Source organism: Antedon bifida, chromosome 1 (assembly GCF_963402885.1).
Source record: "Antedon bifida chromosome 1, ecAntBifi1.1, whole genome shotgun sequence".
In the NCBI taxonomy this organism is placed as follows: Eukaryota; Metazoa; Echinodermata; class Crinoidea; order Comatulida; family Antedonidae; genus Antedon; species Antedon bifida.
The window spans coordinates 22,572,622-22,593,370 of record NC_136226.1 but is presented as its reverse complement, the minus strand read 5'-3'; the positions used below and the strand labels follow the sequence as shown (position 1 = coordinate 22,593,370).

The 20,749-nt window shown below is 36.0% G+C and overlaps 1 protein-coding gene across 1 annotated transcript in view; it reads right to left on the bottom strand.

The window, feature by feature from the left end:
- Positions 1-17,551, bottom strand: part of LOC144845755 (lysophosphatidic acid phosphatase type 6-like) — a 52,681-nt gene extending 35,130 nt beyond the window's left edge. The window contains exons 1-9 of the mRNA XM_078703189.1: positions 17,465-17,551; positions 12,321-12,563; positions 11,486-11,617; positions 9,659-9,789; positions 9,050-9,141; positions 3,286-3,509; positions 2,743-2,939; positions 1,848-2,016; positions 1,377-1,522 (exon numbers count right to left, since the gene is read on the bottom strand). Of these exons, the coding sequence (XP_078559315.1) occupies positions 1,400-1,522; positions 1,848-2,016; positions 2,743-2,939; positions 3,286-3,509; positions 9,050-9,141; positions 9,659-9,789; positions 11,486-11,617; positions 12,321-12,557 (1,305 nt within the window). The 5' untranslated portion in view covers positions 12,558-12,563; positions 17,465-17,551 and the 3' untranslated portion in view covers positions 1,377-1,399. The remainder of the gene's footprint in view (positions 1-1,376; positions 1,523-1,847; positions 2,017-2,742; positions 2,940-3,285; positions 3,510-9,049; positions 9,142-9,658; positions 9,790-11,485; positions 11,618-12,320; positions 12,564-17,464) is intronic.
- Positions 17,552-20,749: the final 3,198 nt, after the last annotated feature.

Sequence of the window (20,749 nt, the reverse complement as noted above, 5' to 3'; positions counted from 1 at the left end):
TAAACTTGAGTAAGGGTTCATACAATAATATTTCTTAAAGCTCTGTCTACACTATCAAAATAGTTTGACAAAAAAAGTGTGTAGTAGATTTGAAAGTGAAATAAAATTTACAGGTTTGGGTTTGTAGCCCAATATTATTATTATTATATAGCTTGACTGATTGGTTGTTCACAAAAAAATGAGCAAATTGTAAAAAAACATAATTTACTTCATTTGATTGATTAATCAAATAGATTGCGAGCGGCACTAAATCGTCACTTTGTATTACCCTCTATCTTGCTACTGTATAACTTGCATTAACATGAGTCAATCGCGTTTGCTTATAAGTATCACTAAATCGTATATTCATATTTAATATAATGACAGTATTAATATCGCTATTTACAGTTGATACTATTTCATATAAAAGCCAAAAAATGTTGTCTGAAAATCATATAGAATCATACACAGTACAGTATTATTTCGTTCTTGTTTAGAACTTGCACTTGAGCTGTGTGCAGGGAAGACACGAAAAAACCATGTGTTTTCACGCTCGACTTCAATATCGGCCGTTTTCATAACATTGTTTAGAAAATAAAAATACCGCTCACTCGAGGAGGTACTGTGGGAAGAGGTACTGTGTGTAATAATACCACATGTATTTCACTGTTGACTACATCAGAGTTTTATTTCCACACAACAGCATTGTGCACTCTACTACACTCAGAATTTTCATCAAATCTTTACGTTATCACAAAATAGTGCGTTTAGATTGCAATGTTGTTTACTGGCTGTGGATAAATGCATCCAAACGGTGTTCCCTCAAACAGTCTGACAAAGGCGTCTCAACAACGTTTGTCGTAATACAATAGCAAATGTGTCCGAAGGCGCCTGAACTACAGTTTGCTAGTGTAGTAAAATGTAGTCATGCACGCTCTCAGTTTATAAAATTATTTAAATTTAATCAAATACTATTTAATTTGCACAAGTAATATTGGAATTGGTGTAAATAGAAAAGTATTTGAATGATTCCAGGTTCAATTCCTGCTGAGGATATTTTCTGGAAAAAAATGTTTCTATATATACATTTTTTTTGTGCCTATTATTATTTAGTGTAACTCCCATATATATAGAAATTCTCCTATATAAGATTTTCTCCCGATTTAATATTTTTGTGTGTAATCCCTTGAAAAAACTATGTAATTTTAGCATTATTTGTCATTGATCGAAGATGTCTTGTTTTCGTGAAACAGAAGCATCCTTTAAAATCCTATACAAATTGGCAATAACTTTTTGAGTAATCCTGCTAACTAACCAACAAAAACACAAGATCGACCACTAAAATTATGCAAAAAATGAATATAAATGTAAAGAATAAATGTTTAACATAAGCCTACCTTATACATTATCTCGTAGATGTTTATTGCACTGGATTGGAACAATTTTTGGCATAATCACTTGGTTTAAGTGAAAATTGCTGAAGACACTTTTTGAATTTATCATAAGGAATGAGAACATCCTGACTTCCACACACTTTCTGCTCCTGAAGTAGGTAAACAAAAGAAGAATGCAGATAATCACTAAACATTATTCACTAACATGGAATTCAAGTAGGGTGGGTTTTGAGCTGTACTTGTTGTGGTTTGTTGTTTTAAATCATCTGTAAATACTATTCATATTTGTCACACAATAGGACACTATTAAAAAATCAGAATCTACTGCAAATAAGTGTGGCATATGCCATTGAGGAAAATGTGTCGCCAAAGCATTTTTTGCCTTTAGGAACCAAAAAAGGCTAGCAGTAACATGGTAAATTTATGCAAAGGGAACTCCTTTGGATAAGACAAAACATTTAGAACATTGCAAACCTTGCCCATGTAGAGTACACGTATAAAGTGCTGGTTGTTCTTGTTTTCATACAATTCAAGAATAAGGTCTGCTGACCATGGCGGCCAATGATCAACGTCAATCTTTAAAGCAGCCAACAATGGCATTAGAGTTGTATCATGTCCTGAATACATATACAGCTTTGGTGATCTAAAGATGAAACAAAATGTTAAATCTATTGTTTTAAGCACTTAGTATTTACTAGGACCTGAACAGTGAAATTACATAGTGGATTGAAATGACAGATATTTCTTTTTTCTTTATTTCTTCTTCTTTGATCCATATTTTAATGCTGTTTAAACTAAAAAATCAATTATGTTAGTCTTGGCAATATTCTTTAAAACTTAAATTCCATACCCAGGCATTTTGTTTTAACTCATAACAGCTTTTTATGTTTTTATTTTAATTTGGAAGATGGTATTATTATAATCTCAAGGCTGTATCTATTGGGAAATATTATATGAATAAATTATCACAATGTTATAGGCAGCAAAAGTACAAATTTAAAGAAACTGGTTAAATGGACACATTAGAATATAATTACAATTAGAACACACTTTGCCACCCACTTAATCACTGTGCAATTTTTAATGATTTGGTTTTTAAATATTTTCTTTCAACCAACTTGAGTAGAAAAAATACAGAAGTTCTGTTGTTGATATATTTGGAGTTATCAGCAATACACTGGTGTTCAATGTGGCTGAGTACCTCTTTGTACTGTGAGTTATACCATAATATTATTTATTTATTTATTTTTTATTATTTTTAATCTTTATGGATATTTTTGTGTATTTAGGTTTGTGCTAGTACAGTACAGAATTAAGAAGTGCAAAATTTGTAGTGCGAAAAATAAACCACCTTTACATAGGTACATACCCTTTCTTTTCTATTGCATTAACAATATTTTCAGAAATGATGTTTAGAATTGGTCCAACCATCAGTGGAAAAAGATGCTGATGCTTTTCATGATTGTCCTTGTGTGCTATCATTGTAAACATTGTGATATCAACAGCATGGCGCTCAATCATATCCAGAAGTGGTTCAAAATAGGTCGGATACGACAAACCATGTGCCTGCAACATAGATTAGTTTAAATATACAACTGTAAATAAATCATGTGTTAATGCATGCAGAAATAAGTTATAAATTATTTCACAATGGTTAATGTAAAGTACATTTTTTATTTATATTGTAAACATAATTTGTTCAGGTTTTCAAATAATTTATAATATGTCAATTGTCATGGGACTTGAGACACACAGTTCACTTTACCATTAACTGATCTCTTTTTCAAATGTACATTATGTTTGTTGGTTTAATAAAATAATTAACAGAAATAGTACACACACATCAGTCAATTAAACTACGAATAACTGCAAACAGCGTTTCTTTTAATCCGTCAGTTCATCAAAAACTTACCAATCTAGCAATGAGGTTATCACGAATGCTAACCATATCCAGATGGTGATGGTCTTCGTGAACATCAATCAATTCCTGAAGCTGACGACGAACATGACGTACACCCGGAATTAAATCTGTGTTTTTAAAAACACTTTTGACAAATATGCTTACTGCCTCACAACTATGCCAATTTGGATAAAGTATTTCAGATTCACTATCACTGACATAGATTTTCACATGGTCTAGATGTAAACAAAAACATGAATTAGGAAAGAAACAAATTCATATACTATTATTTTAATATTGTATTTTGAAAGTGTAAGCTATAACTTGTTTCCATTTATCAATCTAGCTTGTATTAGATCAATTCGTACACGATCATAAACTATTAAACTTGCAACCATACCTACTCAACCCAAGTTAAGTTAGCAAGGTGTGGCAAAGCCAAGCTGTGTCACTGATTTGTGCACAATTGAGTCTGTTTGTCTTTTTTGAGACTGTGACTGACCCTGGACGCAGCGAATATCAAAGCAGTGATTCTGAAAACGAATAAATCATGGAAATTACACAAACCAAAAGTGGTGTTGGTAGTCTATAAGTGCTAGCTTACCTGGATAAACCGACATTGGCCTATTCTCTCCGAGAAGAGAGCTACAACTCGAATATATAAAAAAATTTTGAAAAACCCCCATCAGATAATGGTACATTCCATGAACCCTGCCCTCAAGTGGGAACATCCCAACATACCACCATCATCATTGAACGAGACGCTTGTCTTTGTGGGGACGGCGGGTGGGATGTTTATCCAGGTAAGCTAGCACTTATAGACTACCAACACCACTTTTGGTTTGTGTAGTCTATTTCGTGCCTAGCTTACCTGGATAAACCGACATTGGCCAGAGTAGCACCGGACTAGGCAACTAGTCGGAGGTGGGCAAGCAAGCCAACTGAATGAAAGAGTCTCTACCACTGGGGCAAAGTTCGAATACTGTACCAAGACGGGTCAGGCTGTATACACTCGACTGTTATGTAACATCATATTAAGCCATTGGCTAAATGGTGGTCACTGTGTTGTGTGCTGAACCGTGAAAAACTGTTCCTTTGGTTCACCACGGTTCAAATTGTTGCTCTCGAAGTTTTCCACTGCAAGGTGGACTATATGGAGATAGCACACAGTCTTTCACAATGAGAGCCGCACATTCTTCAACAAGAGTAAGGGGGTCTCCCAGCTTACTGAAAACCAGTCGATAGACTTTAGTGGGTCATTCTTGATGTGCAACACCAAATATGTAACTAACCCTACATACAGAGAGTAGAATACAGCATGTATGAGTACCTCTGTGAAAAATATAATCTACTCAAGAGCATTCATAGGCAGTGAATGTTGAAACATTCCTACACTGCATTACAAAACAAGGCAATTGCCCGAGTTAAGTCAATGGAGTTAGTAGGTCATTCTTGATGTGCAACACCAAATATGTAACTAACCCTACATACAGAGATTAAAATACAGCATGTATGAGTACCTCTGTGAAAAATATAATCTACTCGAGAGCATTCATGGGCAGTGGATGTTGAGACATTCCTACCCTGCATTGCAAAACAAGGCAATTGCCCGAGTTAAGTCCATTAACGGGGTGTATACAGCCAGCGGTAAATAAATTTGAAGATCCTAAACACTCGTATGACCGATTGTTAACAGCCTGTGACTGATATTGGCGTTTCTAAGCTGACCTAGCCATAGCAAAAATGAGTGACTCAACTTTAAAGGCCTTATGCAAAGGCTTGCTGGACGTTCCAACAGAACCCTTCGTCGCTGTTTTCGACTTTGACACCACCAAGCAATTTGATATACGGTGGGTTTGGAGACAGGAGACTCCTGAAAGCGAGCCTCTTACCTCGACATGTTGGAGAAGGAAGGTGAGGCCATGCAGACTGACGCACACAATTCTTTAGTGTTGAGGCAGTAGCCACAATCCAATATTACCTGAATTTCCAGAGCACTCTGAAATTGGGTAAACTGTCACAAATGGCCGTGAATGATTGATCGGTAGAACAACAGACAACAAATCTCACATAGGCTTTATAAAAACCGTAACTTACCACACTCAAGCAAGATTGTATTTTGTACAGTAACTATGACAGCAAGCACATGCTGGAAGTCAGATTGAAATAATGCATTGTAAGGACAAGTATGCTCAGCTTATCCCTATTTTACTGACCCATCAAACAACCATTTTATGTTTTATGATGGTGCATGCTTGAGTGGGGACGACATGTTGGGACATAGCCCGACACTCGGTAGAGGACTTTTGGAAGGTCTGCATGGACCTGGAGACACAACCACAGACTACGCCATATTGAAAAAGTTGGCATGATAACAAGCAATAGCAGCGTTTTCTTCAGTTAAGGAAGCATATTCCATCTGTCTGTCAGTCTTATGGCTTGGCCAGTAAGACCACTGCCTATGCATGAGGTTCTCTAGGCGGTTAGAGACCATATAAGGCTATAATAATAATAATAATACTTTATGTTCTCACGGAAGCACTTGATTCAGCTATGAAGGGTGTTTCTCATCAAGGATGAGCAAGGCCTTATGTTGTGGAAAAACGAGGTTGCATGCCTGTTGTCACAAAGTCCATGCTTGGCCATCTGAAGTTGCCCAACTTCTGGTAACGAAGAGGTTTACTGAAACCTAAAAGGTGAGATAATTATTATAGGTGCCTCTACAACATGAGGAACATCCTCAAACAGATTTGTTGTCATACAGGAGTTCAACACTCCGCCACCATAAAGTGGCCAAATCTCTCAGAGATCTGAATGCTAACAAAAGGAGTTGCAATAGTCTCATGCTTGAGACAGCAAAACGGTACCAGATCCAACTAGACTTTTGCTGCAGTGCTCAAAAAGCCAGTCTCACACCTTTCGAGCAGTTATAGAGAGCCCAAAGCAGATTGGGGCAGATATGTTAAAGAATGACTGTAAATACGCATGTATTCAGAATAAGTTTTGCTCCAGATAAAGTGTGGAATAATTTTCACGCATCTTGGATAAGATATTGTGAGCCCAATGCCTATTGGACTCACATTGGCCAAAGATGACTAAAAATACGCATGTATTCAGAATAACGTGAAAATTAATTCATGTACGCATGTTCACATTACTAAAAGGATCTGAGTATTCCGGTACGAGGCGGACAACTTTGCGCTTTGCTACTTGTCCCCGGACTGAGCTACGGCCACAAATTGTTAAACTTTAAAACTCAATGCTGTGATGATAAATGCTGCAGGCATAACAGCAGAGAGCAACAAATTTGGAGAGATTGACCGTTGATACAAAAACAATGCCATTGTTGATCTGCCGAGCAAATGACTCGTGAAAGTAAGCAGCTTTCAATCATTCGAGGCAGCCCAGTCCTCTCGTCTCTGAGCAGGATGGTGAAGAGAATTACCATAATTAGACCTGCCCCCGACTAATGAAGCATTGCTAAAGATTCTTTTACAAATATTAAATCCAAGTCGCTGAAAATCCTTTAATGACTCTATTTTCCAATTAGACCTTGTTTGTGAGGCTATAGAGAGACTACTGTACTGCAATGCCGGTGAGCAGTCGTTAATCTCTCGTCACCAACATTGGAGACTGGATATAGCCAGCTAGGTTGACAAAGTACTGAGTGCCCGGTACAAGCTATGTGGGGAAAACCATATTACCATTTGGTTGCATTGTTGCAAAACCGAGGTAAAATTAAGGGTGGATAAAGTCAGTTGCTGTACTGTAGACACACCATCTATTGCATAACATCTTATGCTTACATCACAAAAGCAAAGGATATTTGTGTTCTCATGATAGAGAACATAGCGATAGCAGTAGCTGGGCACTCGGTAAACTATCGCAAGTAGCAGTAGACTTGGAAGGTCTGTGTGGAGGAGTATCTAACTAATTGCAGCAAGCTGCAAAGTTCCCTACAGCAGAGCAGCAGTAATGCAGCAGGAACACAGCATGCTTTTGCCCAATTAAAGCTCTAATTGGGTTGATTTATGGTATAGCCTAGAAGCTTCAAGTACAGTAAGCTCCAAACCGAGCGTACGGTTAAGCGTAATCTGTCAGTGTTTTGAATGTTGGAAAAGAGTAAACAGAGTAAATCCACTGTGTTGATGCTCGGGTCTGTCAGACTGGCCTGGGTCTTTAGACATCGAGCCTACAAAAATGTAAGTACCTCTCGTGGGTCACATTTCTGAGGAAAAGTTTAGCGTTTCCTTCGGTATGTCTGCACAGATCAGTCTAAAGTATACTTAGCATGTATACCAATGATATCATTTGAAAATTGGAGTCATTGCTGAGTAAGTCCACTGTGTTTATGCTCGGGTCTGTCAGACCAGCCTGGGTCTTTAGACATCGAGCCTACAAAAATGTAAGTACCTCTCGTGGGTCACATTCTTTTTAGGAGAATGTTAGCGTTTCCTTCGGTATGTCTGCACAGATCAGTCTAATGCATACCTAGCATGTATACCAACCAACTGTATCTGTTTGTGACAATCCTTCTCAGATCTACCGCCGGTAGACTAATATCGCTACATTACCATTATGCTTATTCAAGTCAAGTCAAGCTGTTGACTGCTTTTGCAATGACTAAGCTCTTCAGCAGCAGTGCTGAAAAAAAAAACTAGTCTCACCGATTAGGAGCAGTTATTATAAGCCCAATGCAGATTGGTGCTCTTAGTTGTCAAGGACGACTGAAACCATGTGTGCATTCAGGACTAAATGTCTGCAAAGATATTTATTTGGTTTAGAAGCATAGGAGCTGGCATATTAGCTCCATGTTGAGTACAGTTAATGACAGTACAGTTAATGACTGTACAGTATTCATGCTTGTTTAAGCCTCAGGCTGAGTACAGCTAGGTACCCTTGAAAGAGGATATAAAGGAACAGGGGAGCTGCAGGCAACACTTTCCTAAACTATATTTATACTCCCTATATAACTCCTATTTTAACATGACATGACTGCCATAATAGTATTCCCTTCAGCTCTACAGCCAGTAGAGCGTCTACAAAAGGGTCCGGTATACAAGGATGATGAACTTGCATAAAGCTCCATGTTGTTGCTGACATACTAGGTCATTTGACCATTGGAGTGCTTTCACCACATCCAAGGCTAAGATGCACAACCAGAGTACATGTGTAGCCCTATTATTATTTTCAGCAAAATAAAATACCAAAAACAGTCACCCATGTGACAACATGATAGAGGTCAGGCCACCTAGGCCCACCTCATGTTATGGTACTGTAGGTAGGCAAAGGGCATTGTCCTTCACCCAGCAAAGGGTGGGTCTGCCACTCTAGGCCTAGAGCCTAGGCCCCCTAAAGCAACAGTCAATACATGTTGCTCTGACATACAAACACTTTAAAATGCTTGTAATATTACTAATATCACAACAACTACTTAGCTTCGTGTTTTCAGTAGTTTTCAGCAGTATCTAAGCTCAAGTTTCCACTCAGTGCTTAACAAAGTAGTGTAGCTCTTCATTCAGACATGTTACTTCAACCATGTCTCGAAAAGAAATGATGATGGTGGTATGTTGGGATGTTCCCACTTGAGGGCAGGGTTCATGGAATGTACCATTATCTGATGGGGGTTTTTCAAAATTTTTTTATATATTCGAGTTGTAGCTCTCTTCTCGGAGAGAATAGGCCAATGTCGGTTTATCCAGGTAAGCTAGGCACGAAATAGACCAAGTTTTTTTTTCATTTTTAACGCTTTATTAATCACAAAATAGAATTTTACCTGCGTCTTGCTTTTTTAAAGATGTTCCATAAAGACCTGCAATAACACATCGAAGGGATGCAATTGTTCGAGCAATATTTGTTGATCGAAAACTAAAAAAAATAATAGTAATTATTTTTATTTAATATACAAAATTGTAAACTGAATAATAAAAATGAATCGATACGGAATATCTGTATATTCTGTACATGTACTGATTAAATTCACAAGATTCAAACATTTCTAATAATTAACATTAGTACCATTCGCTTACTGTACATTGGTTGGATTTTACATATGCGTAAAATAACCGATGACATCATTCTTTTTAGTGATTTAATACAGAATAGTAGGCCTGGATGTTACTGATCCCATGTTTTACGTGTGGTTTTTGGTCCCTTACCATGTGTGAAATGTAGGTACTACTGTATATGTTTTAGAAAGAAACTACAGCAAGTACTCTCTAAAGAGTCAATAAGTAATCAAGAGATGAAAAAAACTACAAACCAAATAAAAAAAAATATTGAAATAATTAATTGTTAATGTTAAAAAAATTTTCCAGAGCAACATGATATTATATATCCCTTAATAATATCCCAGAAAAGCAAAAATAATAATACATAAACTTACTAAATGTCAGATGAATTAAAGTCCAAAGGTAGGTAGCCAATTTTATCTACATAATGCTTTCTATAGCTTATACCTAGATTACACATTTGATTCATACCACGAGCTGTCAACTGGCCTTTAAAAGATCCACCCTTCAAAAAATAATATTGTAGTTTAAAACAAAAATAACAATTGAAGGCATTGCAATATTTGAAACAAATTCACTCTATACTATTTAATATACAGGTGTAAGTATTATGACAATACCACTTTTTAAAGTGGATTTTAAAAATATTTAGTTTATTACCAGGGCTCGAAATTCACGCTAGCAAACTAGCATTTTGCTAGTTGAAAATTTCAAAACAAATGTTTGCTAGTTGTAATATTTGAAAAAATACGTACTTTTAGCTTAGCCACGCTAGCCGCCGATCGCAGCTAATAGGGACCAATTTGATAAAAACAATTGTTTCATTTACACGCCGCCGTTATACGTCAAGGAAACGCGAATAGCATTGTGAATCATGTGGTAGCACAGTTGTTAACGATGTGCATTATAAACAGCAAGCTTTTTCACAACATTAAATCATGTGCATTTAGTACGTTGGTGAAGATTACATACATCATTCATTCACGTGATTATAGAATACGCGATTATCAATTTAGGGATTTAACGAAATAAATATTTTGCATACACAGTGGTCGAAGGGCATGTTTAATAGGTTCATAGCTTGGACTGATTAGTTAGGGCCTACAATGTTCTGCTTAAAAATTTAAATTTTAAAAGTTAAATTTTTTGACCTAAAAAAAAGTGGTCCATAGGCCGAAACACACTTGATTTGGCTAGCATGAAAGCATGTCTTAATCTTATTTTGATAATTATAACGCTTTTTAATTTGGCTAAAAAGGCGTGAGCATACGACTGTCGAGTAAAAAGGTACTACCACTAGGCCTAAACCTAATTTATTTATTTATTTTTTTTAACGTATGAACATTTTATTTATTTCATGGTTCATGGTACCAAAAACAGGACTGATGCAACGGTAACACACACACACACAAAATATATCAGATTCTGCAATTAACAATTCATATCTTAATTCTATATGGTAAATAAAGATAATAAAGATATATTATATTGTCCCCCTGAACAATTTAGTGATTAACCTTCCATATTTTGGAAATATTTTAGTGTGACTGCTATATTTTTCCATTTACATCTATAAATATAGTATGTTTCTATCAAAATAATGAAATTAATTACAGAATCTTGTGGCAAACCCAATAATATAATTTTTGCATTAAAAAACTATTTTTTATTTTTATTTAATTCAGCTTTTTTACAAAGTTTTCTATTCGAAAAAAAAGGAGTAAATTTTGAGCCCTGATTACACATCCTACTTTCCCATTGGTTTTTATTGCATTTCATCTATCCAAAAGAAAGGATCATATGAACAGTACAACACTCTGTATGAAACTCTTACACATTACTATATTTATACTGGGCCTTCTTCCAGACCATATCCGAGAACAGCTGTTTAAACTGTTAATATCCCGACTATGGTTTACCTAGGATCAACCAACTTTTGACCACCTAAGCTCATTTGGGTGATGGTGACATTTTTAATTGACAACCACCGAAACAAAAAATATAGCAGCAATGGGGATCTGTGTCTAAATTTATTTTTCAATCTATTAATATTATCAAATAAATAGAAAAAAAAATAATAGAACAAGCAAATGATTTTTGGGGGAAATCCCTTTCTCCACATGCTGGATCTCTCCCTGCCAGTCATTCAATGTATTACTTGGTAAAAACACAAGAGTTGATTTATCAGTCAAGATACTTACAGATAGCCGTACTTTTCTGTAAGTGGACTCTACATGGGCTTCAGGTCTTGGACCACCCTTTAAGTTGCATAGATCATAGTCAATATAAGTATCTTGAGCACCTTCAAATAATGTCTTCTCATCCCAGTCAGCCTAAAATAAAAGCATATTGTAATGCACATAAGTATATTTGATTGAATAATTTTATAATCATGTCATTCAGCATTAATTCTATTGTAAGGTAAACAACAGCTAATGTAGAACGGTCAACAGCTAATGTAGTAATGAAAATTGCCTCCCAGCTAATGTAGAAAATATTATATATATGTTGATTTTGTAATTACTACATAAGCTGTTGGTTTTACTACATTAGCTGGAGGTTTTACTACATTAGCTGTTGGTGTTTCTACATCATTAGCTGGAGGTTTTACTACATTAGCGGTGGATTGTTCTATATTAGCGGTTGTTTTGACATTATCTGGCGTTTTCTATATTAGCGGTTGTAACATTTCACAAAACCAAGCAGCACTTTTGTTTCATTGTTTCATACTTTCTATTTATATTTTGTAGAAGAAAACAATTTGGCCAGATATGTTTTTAAACGAAATGTTTACAATACAGTACTATAAAATCAATTAGGAACTTTTTAGATTGTCCAAATATGGAAAATAGGACATCAAATTCCATAATTAAAGTTCAAGACATGATATATAGTACATCTATAGTAGGTACTAAATAATGTAGGTTGTTTGTTTTTCTGTTTTATTAAATTTTCCACACACATCAAATAATAAAGTTAAAAAAATACAATTATTTAAATTATTTTTGTGAAAAAAATAAAATTTTTTATTCTAACCTGTTGTATATTTGGTATTGTTCTGACAGGTGTCCTAGCACCATGGCGGAAGAATATTTGGACGGATTTAAGTTGCAGATTTGGATCTGAAACTTGATCTATCACATGGTCTGGAGAGCGCATGTATGTGGCCCGGGATTTAACAGTATCCACGTCTGCATGATGGCTGCTCATCGTCTTAGCAACAACCACACCACTAACAGCCCAGAGTACATGGATTGCCCTTCTATGAACCATAAGTCACTGTAAAGAAAATATGGTCTCATTATCCTCAACAATGCACCAACAATAGTACAGGGCTGAAAATTAACGGTCACCCGGTCGCTAATGGCGACCTTTATTTGGTAAGGGCGAGTATTAATTTTGTGATGGTTGACCCGTCTGGCGGCTTCCATAAACCGCATCCACCTACCTTTTATTATAAACAAGCTAAGGCTAATCGGTCATGTTTTTTTACACTCTATCGCGGGCGAAGATCGCTGCACACACTACGCTAAATAAAATCTTTGGTACATTTCTATCTAACGAACATTTGTATACTTGCTTTTCTGCTTGATAAATTCATGTTCAATTGACGTTTAAAATAAGATATTCTACGATAAATGACACGAACTATAAGTTTAATTTTCCGACACTATACATCGCGTAGGAACACATTGTGAGGCTCGTGTGGTGGTAAAAACCAATTTACCAAAAATGGTATAGTCTGTTTCAGGGATGTCCATGATTGAATCACAGTACAGTATGTATTGCAAAACATGTGCACGGGCAATAATTATCAGATGATCTTATTTCCCTTGAAAGGAAATGGTCTACACTAGATCTTTTTTGGTAGAAACTATTTTTGTTTAAAATCGCGATCGTATGGTTGCAAAGAATCTCCTGCAATTGAGTTTTGAAAAAGTTGTGGTGTTAATAAATGTAATAAATTATATAATTGGGAGAGGGTGGGGATGGGCACGGGCACCAAAACAAAAATATATACAAAATTAATAAGGGCAAGCCATTTTTAATAATGGCGACCATCCTTCAATTTCAACTGGCCTGCTGGCCACTATGGTTTAAAGGTTAATTTTCAGCCCTCATAGTATATAAATAGCGCCCTCAATACACATCGCTATATTTAAAAATTTAAAAAGCGGTGGCTGTGTTAAGCTAGTAGTCTTTGATATCGAATATTAATTGAATGGTTGGTATTTAAAAATCTAATCACTAATTAAAAATGAAATAATACAACCAAAATATATTTTACATAGCATTAAAGACATTTTATCCCTACGATCTAATTCACTGCATTTTTATGTAAAATTAAATATTATGGGCCTATGTATTGCGATAATTTTTCTGTCTTTAAATGGTTAAAAATGTGAAAAAAAAAATTGATTAAAATAATTTAAGCAGTCCACTAAATACCAGCATGCATTGCGCATGGATTGATATTTTCGTTTTGCTTCTGTTTGTTATGCACCCACTTTTGCCGCGATATTGTGAAGGCAATGTAGAAACCGTAACTTTTCAGCAAAAATACTATCAGATCTTTCTTGATTTAAATTCAGGAAAATTAATTCAGCAATGAGACATTTTATGAGCTGTGGGATGATGCGGCCCCGAGAAACGTCTCAATTTAGACCAAACAAACGATTGTTAATATACATTTTTTCAAGTATACTTTTTACTTTATTGCATCATTATCCCATAGTCTCTCCGAAAGAGCCAAGATTTGGCTTATAAAATGCATGTCATGTCAATCCCTTCCCCTCCCCCTGATGAGTAACGAATCCGGGGGTTGATTTGGCACGGGACAGGTCTGCCTAAAACACGGAAATAACAAAAAAAATACAGGGAAAAAACCCCAAAAATACCATAAGAAGCCAGAAAATACCCCCAAAAATGACATTTACCAGAAAAAAGACCGCAAAAAAATGTGAAAGGTAGAATTGTGATATTTCACGAACAGAGGGCGCCATTGATCATCGGATCATTGTGTATGGTGCGTCAAACTGTATCTCACTAATATGACTACCATGAATACATCAAGATGTTAGATACCGTCGCAGAACTATTTTGGGTGTTGCCCAGGAATCCAGGGTCATAGACAGCGAGTATTTTGCAAAATGACACCCCTAGATGACCGGAAATGCTCTCGCACGTAAAATTCATGATAAATGGCACCTCTGTTATTGGAAATGTCACTATATAATCCATTGGCAATTAAAACACACACTAACAATAGGATACATTTTTTTGCGTTCGATGCGAACGTCAGGGGGAAGTCCCCGATGAAGGTACTTCCGGTACAGTAATAAATTCTAATATTACTATAATCAATAATGCAAATTAATTATTATTATCAATTAATAATTAAAAAATATGGAGCTGCTGATATAGATATATTGAGCAAAATGTTAAATTTAACTATTTTGAATTAAATGCTAAATAAGTCAGCACTTAAAACCACAATTCATTTTATCCACTATCAACTATACAATAGTGCTGTTTAAACTCCAAAATAGAAGAAAATAATGATAGGAAATTTTCAGAAAGAAGCAAACTTGCTTACCGGTACTCAAGTCCATAATTACTACAGAAATTTGGCCTAATATTACGAACATATGAAGATAAATAGGGAGATACTACACAGAAATACCAAAACTATACGCAAAATTATGATTTTTTCCTTAAATTATGGAAAACCCCCGGCAAAACACAATAATTATGGACAAATCGACGACCCATATGACAATGTTTTATAAAATTAAATAAATAAGCGCCGTTCGAGCTGGGCCACCTTTTAATTAATTAATGTACCTCTGCACTATACTGTACATCCATTTACAGATTTGTGCATTGTACAGGCAGGGAAGAGTTATCAATATTACTGTTACCTATCTTTTTGATTCCTGAACCTTACAATCAATATAAGAATAAGATGGTGCCTGTCCATTGGAAGGATACCTGCTTGTATATTTCTTATTTGTCATCTGTCGGGGCAGGGCCTGCTCTGACGGATGACAAATAATACATTTTCTTATTAGGCCTAGGCTACCACCCCCTAGTTACGGTTCACCCCAGCCTACTAGGCCTAGGCCTAGTAGGCTGGGTTGGACTGGATCCAGTAAAGTCGCCCCATCGCAAAGTCGCCCCATATAAAGTCAGCCAATACAAAGTCGCCCCCCAAAAAAAAGTCGCCCCATCACAAAGTCGCCCCATCGCAAAGTTTGCGTTTGATATCGATCGTGTTGTTACTTTTGTCGCGCCAAATGTCGTATACATTATATGTTTATCCTATTATTATATACATAATTTGTGTTTTAATTTTTATTTTACAGGTTTTAATGGAGTAATGTGCTTTTTGAAAATCATTAAAAAAGTAGTTCCATGTTTGAAAGTTCTAAAAAGATTATCCCTGATTAATATGATTTTAAAATTATTTACCAGAGCCACAATTGATGATGATGGATACCAGCTCATTTTTTAGGATAATATAATAAATGTATATTAGGCCTTCGTATAGATTAGTTAAAACAAACAGCATGAGTGTTATAGGCTACATATTGATCATTTTGCATTTATTGACAAGTTATATATCTATTGTTATTTAATTTTATTTTGACTTTTCAAAATGAAAATAAAAAATACTAAAAAAAAAAAGGATTTCATCGCCGATATGATAGTTTTACATGCAGGCATTTTAGTAAGATTAAAACGCTACATTTTGACCATGGAAAAACCATCGTACAGTATCGTGTGCATGTTTTTTAAAAAGGGGAATCCTCGGCGGTCAGCAGAAAGAGGAAACAGCTGCCAGAAGGCGCAGCTCCGACTGGTTTCAGATTGTGAGTCGCCTTTTAATCAACAGCACAATGATCATTTTACTGAAGAAATTCCTTTCAATCCTTTTGGTTATAGAACATTCTATTAATTATCATACCTAATAAATATCTTCATATCGGGTGTTTATTTAATTTTAAATTAAACAAGACAGTGAAGAGGCACGTCATCATTTACGACATATAGGTGATATGATGCAATTTTATAATGGATAATGATGGCATTGCCTTTCCAGGCTTATAATCAAATGTTCATTGTAATACTAATAGTAAACTGAATGTTTATAAATAAATTGTTTTACGTAATTTGTTGCATATAAAATAAAAGACACAGACGTAGCCTACGTTCCCTATAAAATATTTCACATTTAAATAATTATGTACTGTTAAATGACATTATGCCGAATAATACTATAATCTTTAAACTATGTTTACAAATTGTCATTTTTAAGGCACATATCTTTCTCATCATAGATCTGTAAAATAAAAAAAATTCAATCATAAAATAATTATAATAAATATTCATTGACCAAAGTAAAAATAATCTAGATCGTAACATCATTTTATCACGACCAAAATTAAACGCAACCGATTTCAAATGCGACCGCTATCATCGTAAAAGTCGGAGAGACTCTGGCGGGTTTTCTCCTTCTTCAGATGGTGCGTTGTAGTGTGACAACAACGACGGACTAATTACGGGGGTTTCCCTCTGGTGAGCTAGCGAGTTAGTGCGACAGCGAAGTGATTAGTCGGGGGCTTCCTCTCATGGGAGGGTGCTGATCGTGGCGGGGCTTCCACATTTATGCCTACACGTTCCATGTTATTTTGTGTATCATTGTGACATTTTACGCACTTGTAATCTATTTTAACGTTTTGGGGCGACTTTGCGATGGGGCGACTTTGCGATGGGACGACTTTGCGATGGGGGCGACTTTTGCGATGGGGCGACATTGCGTTGGGGCGACTTTGCGATGAGGCGACTTTGAGATGAGGCGACTGTGTCGGGGCGACTTCGCGATGTGGCGACTTTATATTGGGCGACTTTGTATGTGGCGACTTGCGATGGGACGACTTGACTAGCATTCAGTAGGCCTAGGCTAGTTACTAGGAAGGTAGGCCTAGTAAGTAGTAGTAGTAGTAGGCCTAGGCCTAGGACTCCTAGCTAGGACTAGGCCTAGCAAGCTAGGTAGGCCCTAGCCTAGCTAGGCTTGTTAGAATGTTACAGGCGGAGACTGCAAACAAAGTCAGATGTTCGTGATGTAATAAACTTCGGTTTGTGAGAAGATAAATAATTATATTTTGAAATAACGTTACCTTTGTATTAAATAAAAAAAATGCTGATGAGACTAATGAGGGAAAACAACTTTCGCGTCCCTGTCTCTCTCCCCTGCGATCTCGGCTCCTCTTTATTAATGCGTTTCTTCTTCCTTCCTTGGCTGTCGACGATGAGGGCATGCGTATATTATTTTCGATTTTCAAAAAGAGGGACTTGTTTTGTATAATGTCGTTTAGATTGTATGTACTATCATTCGGTAAATTAACTAAAAAAATGCACCTTGCTAAAGTTAATGATTAATTAATTATTATTTTCCTTTCTTCTACATTAATAAATAATTTAATGTAGATCTAGAAATAATAAATAATAATAATCATCTATCTTAAAAACGTTTTTCTACACTACCAAACTAGTTTGACAAAAAAAAGTATGACGTGCCCAAATACGGTGGCGATATGATGCCCTTAACGGTAGTGAAATGACATCATCATGTCCATAATATGGGTACATCACATTTTGTTCTCACATAAAAGTTTGATAGTGTGGACAGAGCGGGCTGAGTTCTTTATTCGGTGAATAATGGAATAATCTCACGCGTCATAACACCCCAGAATCAGACGATTTCAGGGGTGTTCATACATCGCCCCAAACGGGTGTTATTTAGAGGGAAAAAACTCTGTCTTCTTATATCTCAAATATATATATAGGCCTATATATATAAATGATAAAATGACAATGCTGGATCTCAATGGAGATACAAAAAAAAAGCGAAAAGCTAAATCAAAACGATAAAGTAAAACAGCCAGAAAAATTAGCAGAGCTTTCGGGCAACACTAGCCCTTCATCGGTGCAAGGCCTTATCGTTTCAAATTAATTAATTAAATTTCAGTATATCACCGGGCGGTTTAGAATTAATGTTCTTTGCCTGATTTGTTTATATATATATATATATATATATATTATGTAGTTTTTATAGCTTTTCATCTGTTTAGGATAAGGACTTAAAACTGTAGGTTCGCACTTTGGCGCTGATGAGGTTCCATAGATAAACTAATCCGAATTTCCTCAATTATTGAGGATAAATCCCGGGATGAATATTAATACAATACAAATTTAGATAAAAACATACTGACACTCAATAAATCTTTTATGGTTTTGAGTTTTCTATCGGTGTGTAGGTTGGGTTGGTTTTAGCAGGGATTTTAACTAACGTTTATAAGATCGGAACATATACCATATTACAAGCAAACGTTTACTGTTGAACACTGGGTTGAACGTATGAAGAGGCAGAAATATGCAGAGAAAAAAATAATACTAATATCCTGGATAAATAATCAATTGCAATTTTCCTATATATATCCCTTTTTCAGGTGTTGAAAGGTCCCTTATTTGTAAACTATATACATACGACATTGAAAGTTAAGCTTGGTTCCCACTAGCGACGCAACGTAACGCAACCTACGCAACGGAAGAAAATGCCCTTCCAATAATTGTGTTTGCCCCCGCCTGCGTGAAATCAAACCTGCGATATTTGCAGCACTGTTGCGTCGTCGGTTCCCACTTGTGATTATGCAATACATCACTTTGTGTCGATACGTCGTTGTGTTGCGGTCTAGTGGGAACCACGCTTAAGTAAGAAATTGGTGATTGGTTTTATCTGCCAAAATAACTCTTCTGCTTCAGTGAGAGGGTGCTACGTAAAATAAACCGGCCTACTAATGCTTGGTTCCCACTATGACGCAACGCAAGGACGTAGACGCAACGCAAGCGAGTTGACCAATGACAAGCGACTGTTCGAATAATCCATCGCTTGTGATTGGTCAAATCACTTACGTTGCGTTACGTCGTTGCGTTGCGTCTCTAGTGGGAACCAAGCTTAACTTGCTAAAGCGTGGTTCCCACTAGAACGCAACTCAGCGACGTATTGACGCAAAGTAATGTATTGCGTAAGCTTGGTTCCCACTAGCGACGCAACGTAACGCAATCTACGCAACGTAAGCAAATGCCCTTCTAATAATTGTGTATGCTCCCGCCTGCGTGAAATCAAACCTGCGATGTTTGCAGCACTATTGCGTCGTCGGTTCCCACTTCGTGATTACGAAATACAACACTTTGCGTTGATACGTCGCTGCGTTGCGTTCTAGTGGGAACCACGCTTTAATCACAAGTGGGAACCGACGACGCAACAGGGTCGCTAGTGGGAACCAAGCTTAACAGAGCTGCTGCGTCTATTCAACCGGGCTCGCAAAACGACCCGAATGATGATGATGATTATTATTATTATTTTTACCACCATTGATGTAATTATGAACGTTGTTGTGGGTGGTTTGATGCATCATGCTAATGGACATACTGAAGACATAATATTATAATTGGTAATTATATTGTACTAAAATAATTGTTCATAAAATAATATAAACAGCCTGGCCTTAATCTATATTTTAATGTTACTAAACTTTTCGCGTAATTTTACGTATATCTCCTCCGAAGCCAATCCCAACAATATCAAAACCATTGAAATAAAAATAAAATGTAAATGAATAAAAATGAACGCACGCAAACAAAATGATTGTATATATTGTTGAACATGAAAACAACTTAACAATTCGTGTTTCCGCAGCAATGTGTTTTTTTTCAATAGATTTATGTTAAGCTTGTTTATATTATCTATATGTATCAACACACCACGAAAAACACCCAAAATAATAGTTTGGCATTTTATACTTTCGTTAGTGTTTGCGCGCATCATCTAATTCACACAGCACAATTTTTCTTTAGAGTCTTTTATTTTCGCAAAGTCTAAACAGTCAAAAGTAAAGTATACATTTCCATATCCAGTATTGCTTTCATTTTTTAGTCTATAATACTGTATTTCAAAGTGAAGGGATGGTGTATACAAAATCAATGGCCTTAAAAGTAGTTTCGAATTTTATTCTTGATACAAGTTGTTTTTGTCAAAGTACTTTTATCAGAGTGTGTTTTTATTATACTTGCTGCAAAGTATATAACCACAAGGCAGAAAAAGAACGTGCGGAGCACGGGTTGCTGCTATAAAATAAAATATACACTTGGGATTTCCTAGTTATAGAATAGGACCTTTACTTAGCAACAGTTTACAGTAGTATACAATCTCTAGGTACGCACTTGTACCGAATTCTTTTAGACGCTTCCTTCTTGCGCATAATTCCATACGCGTGTGTTCATAGCAACTATAATTCAATAAAAGGACAGCTCCTTGACTACAAACAAACAAACATTCGAGTACATTTTAACAGAGCAGCAAGGTAAGTTCCTATACTTACGTTATTTATTTGGTATATGTG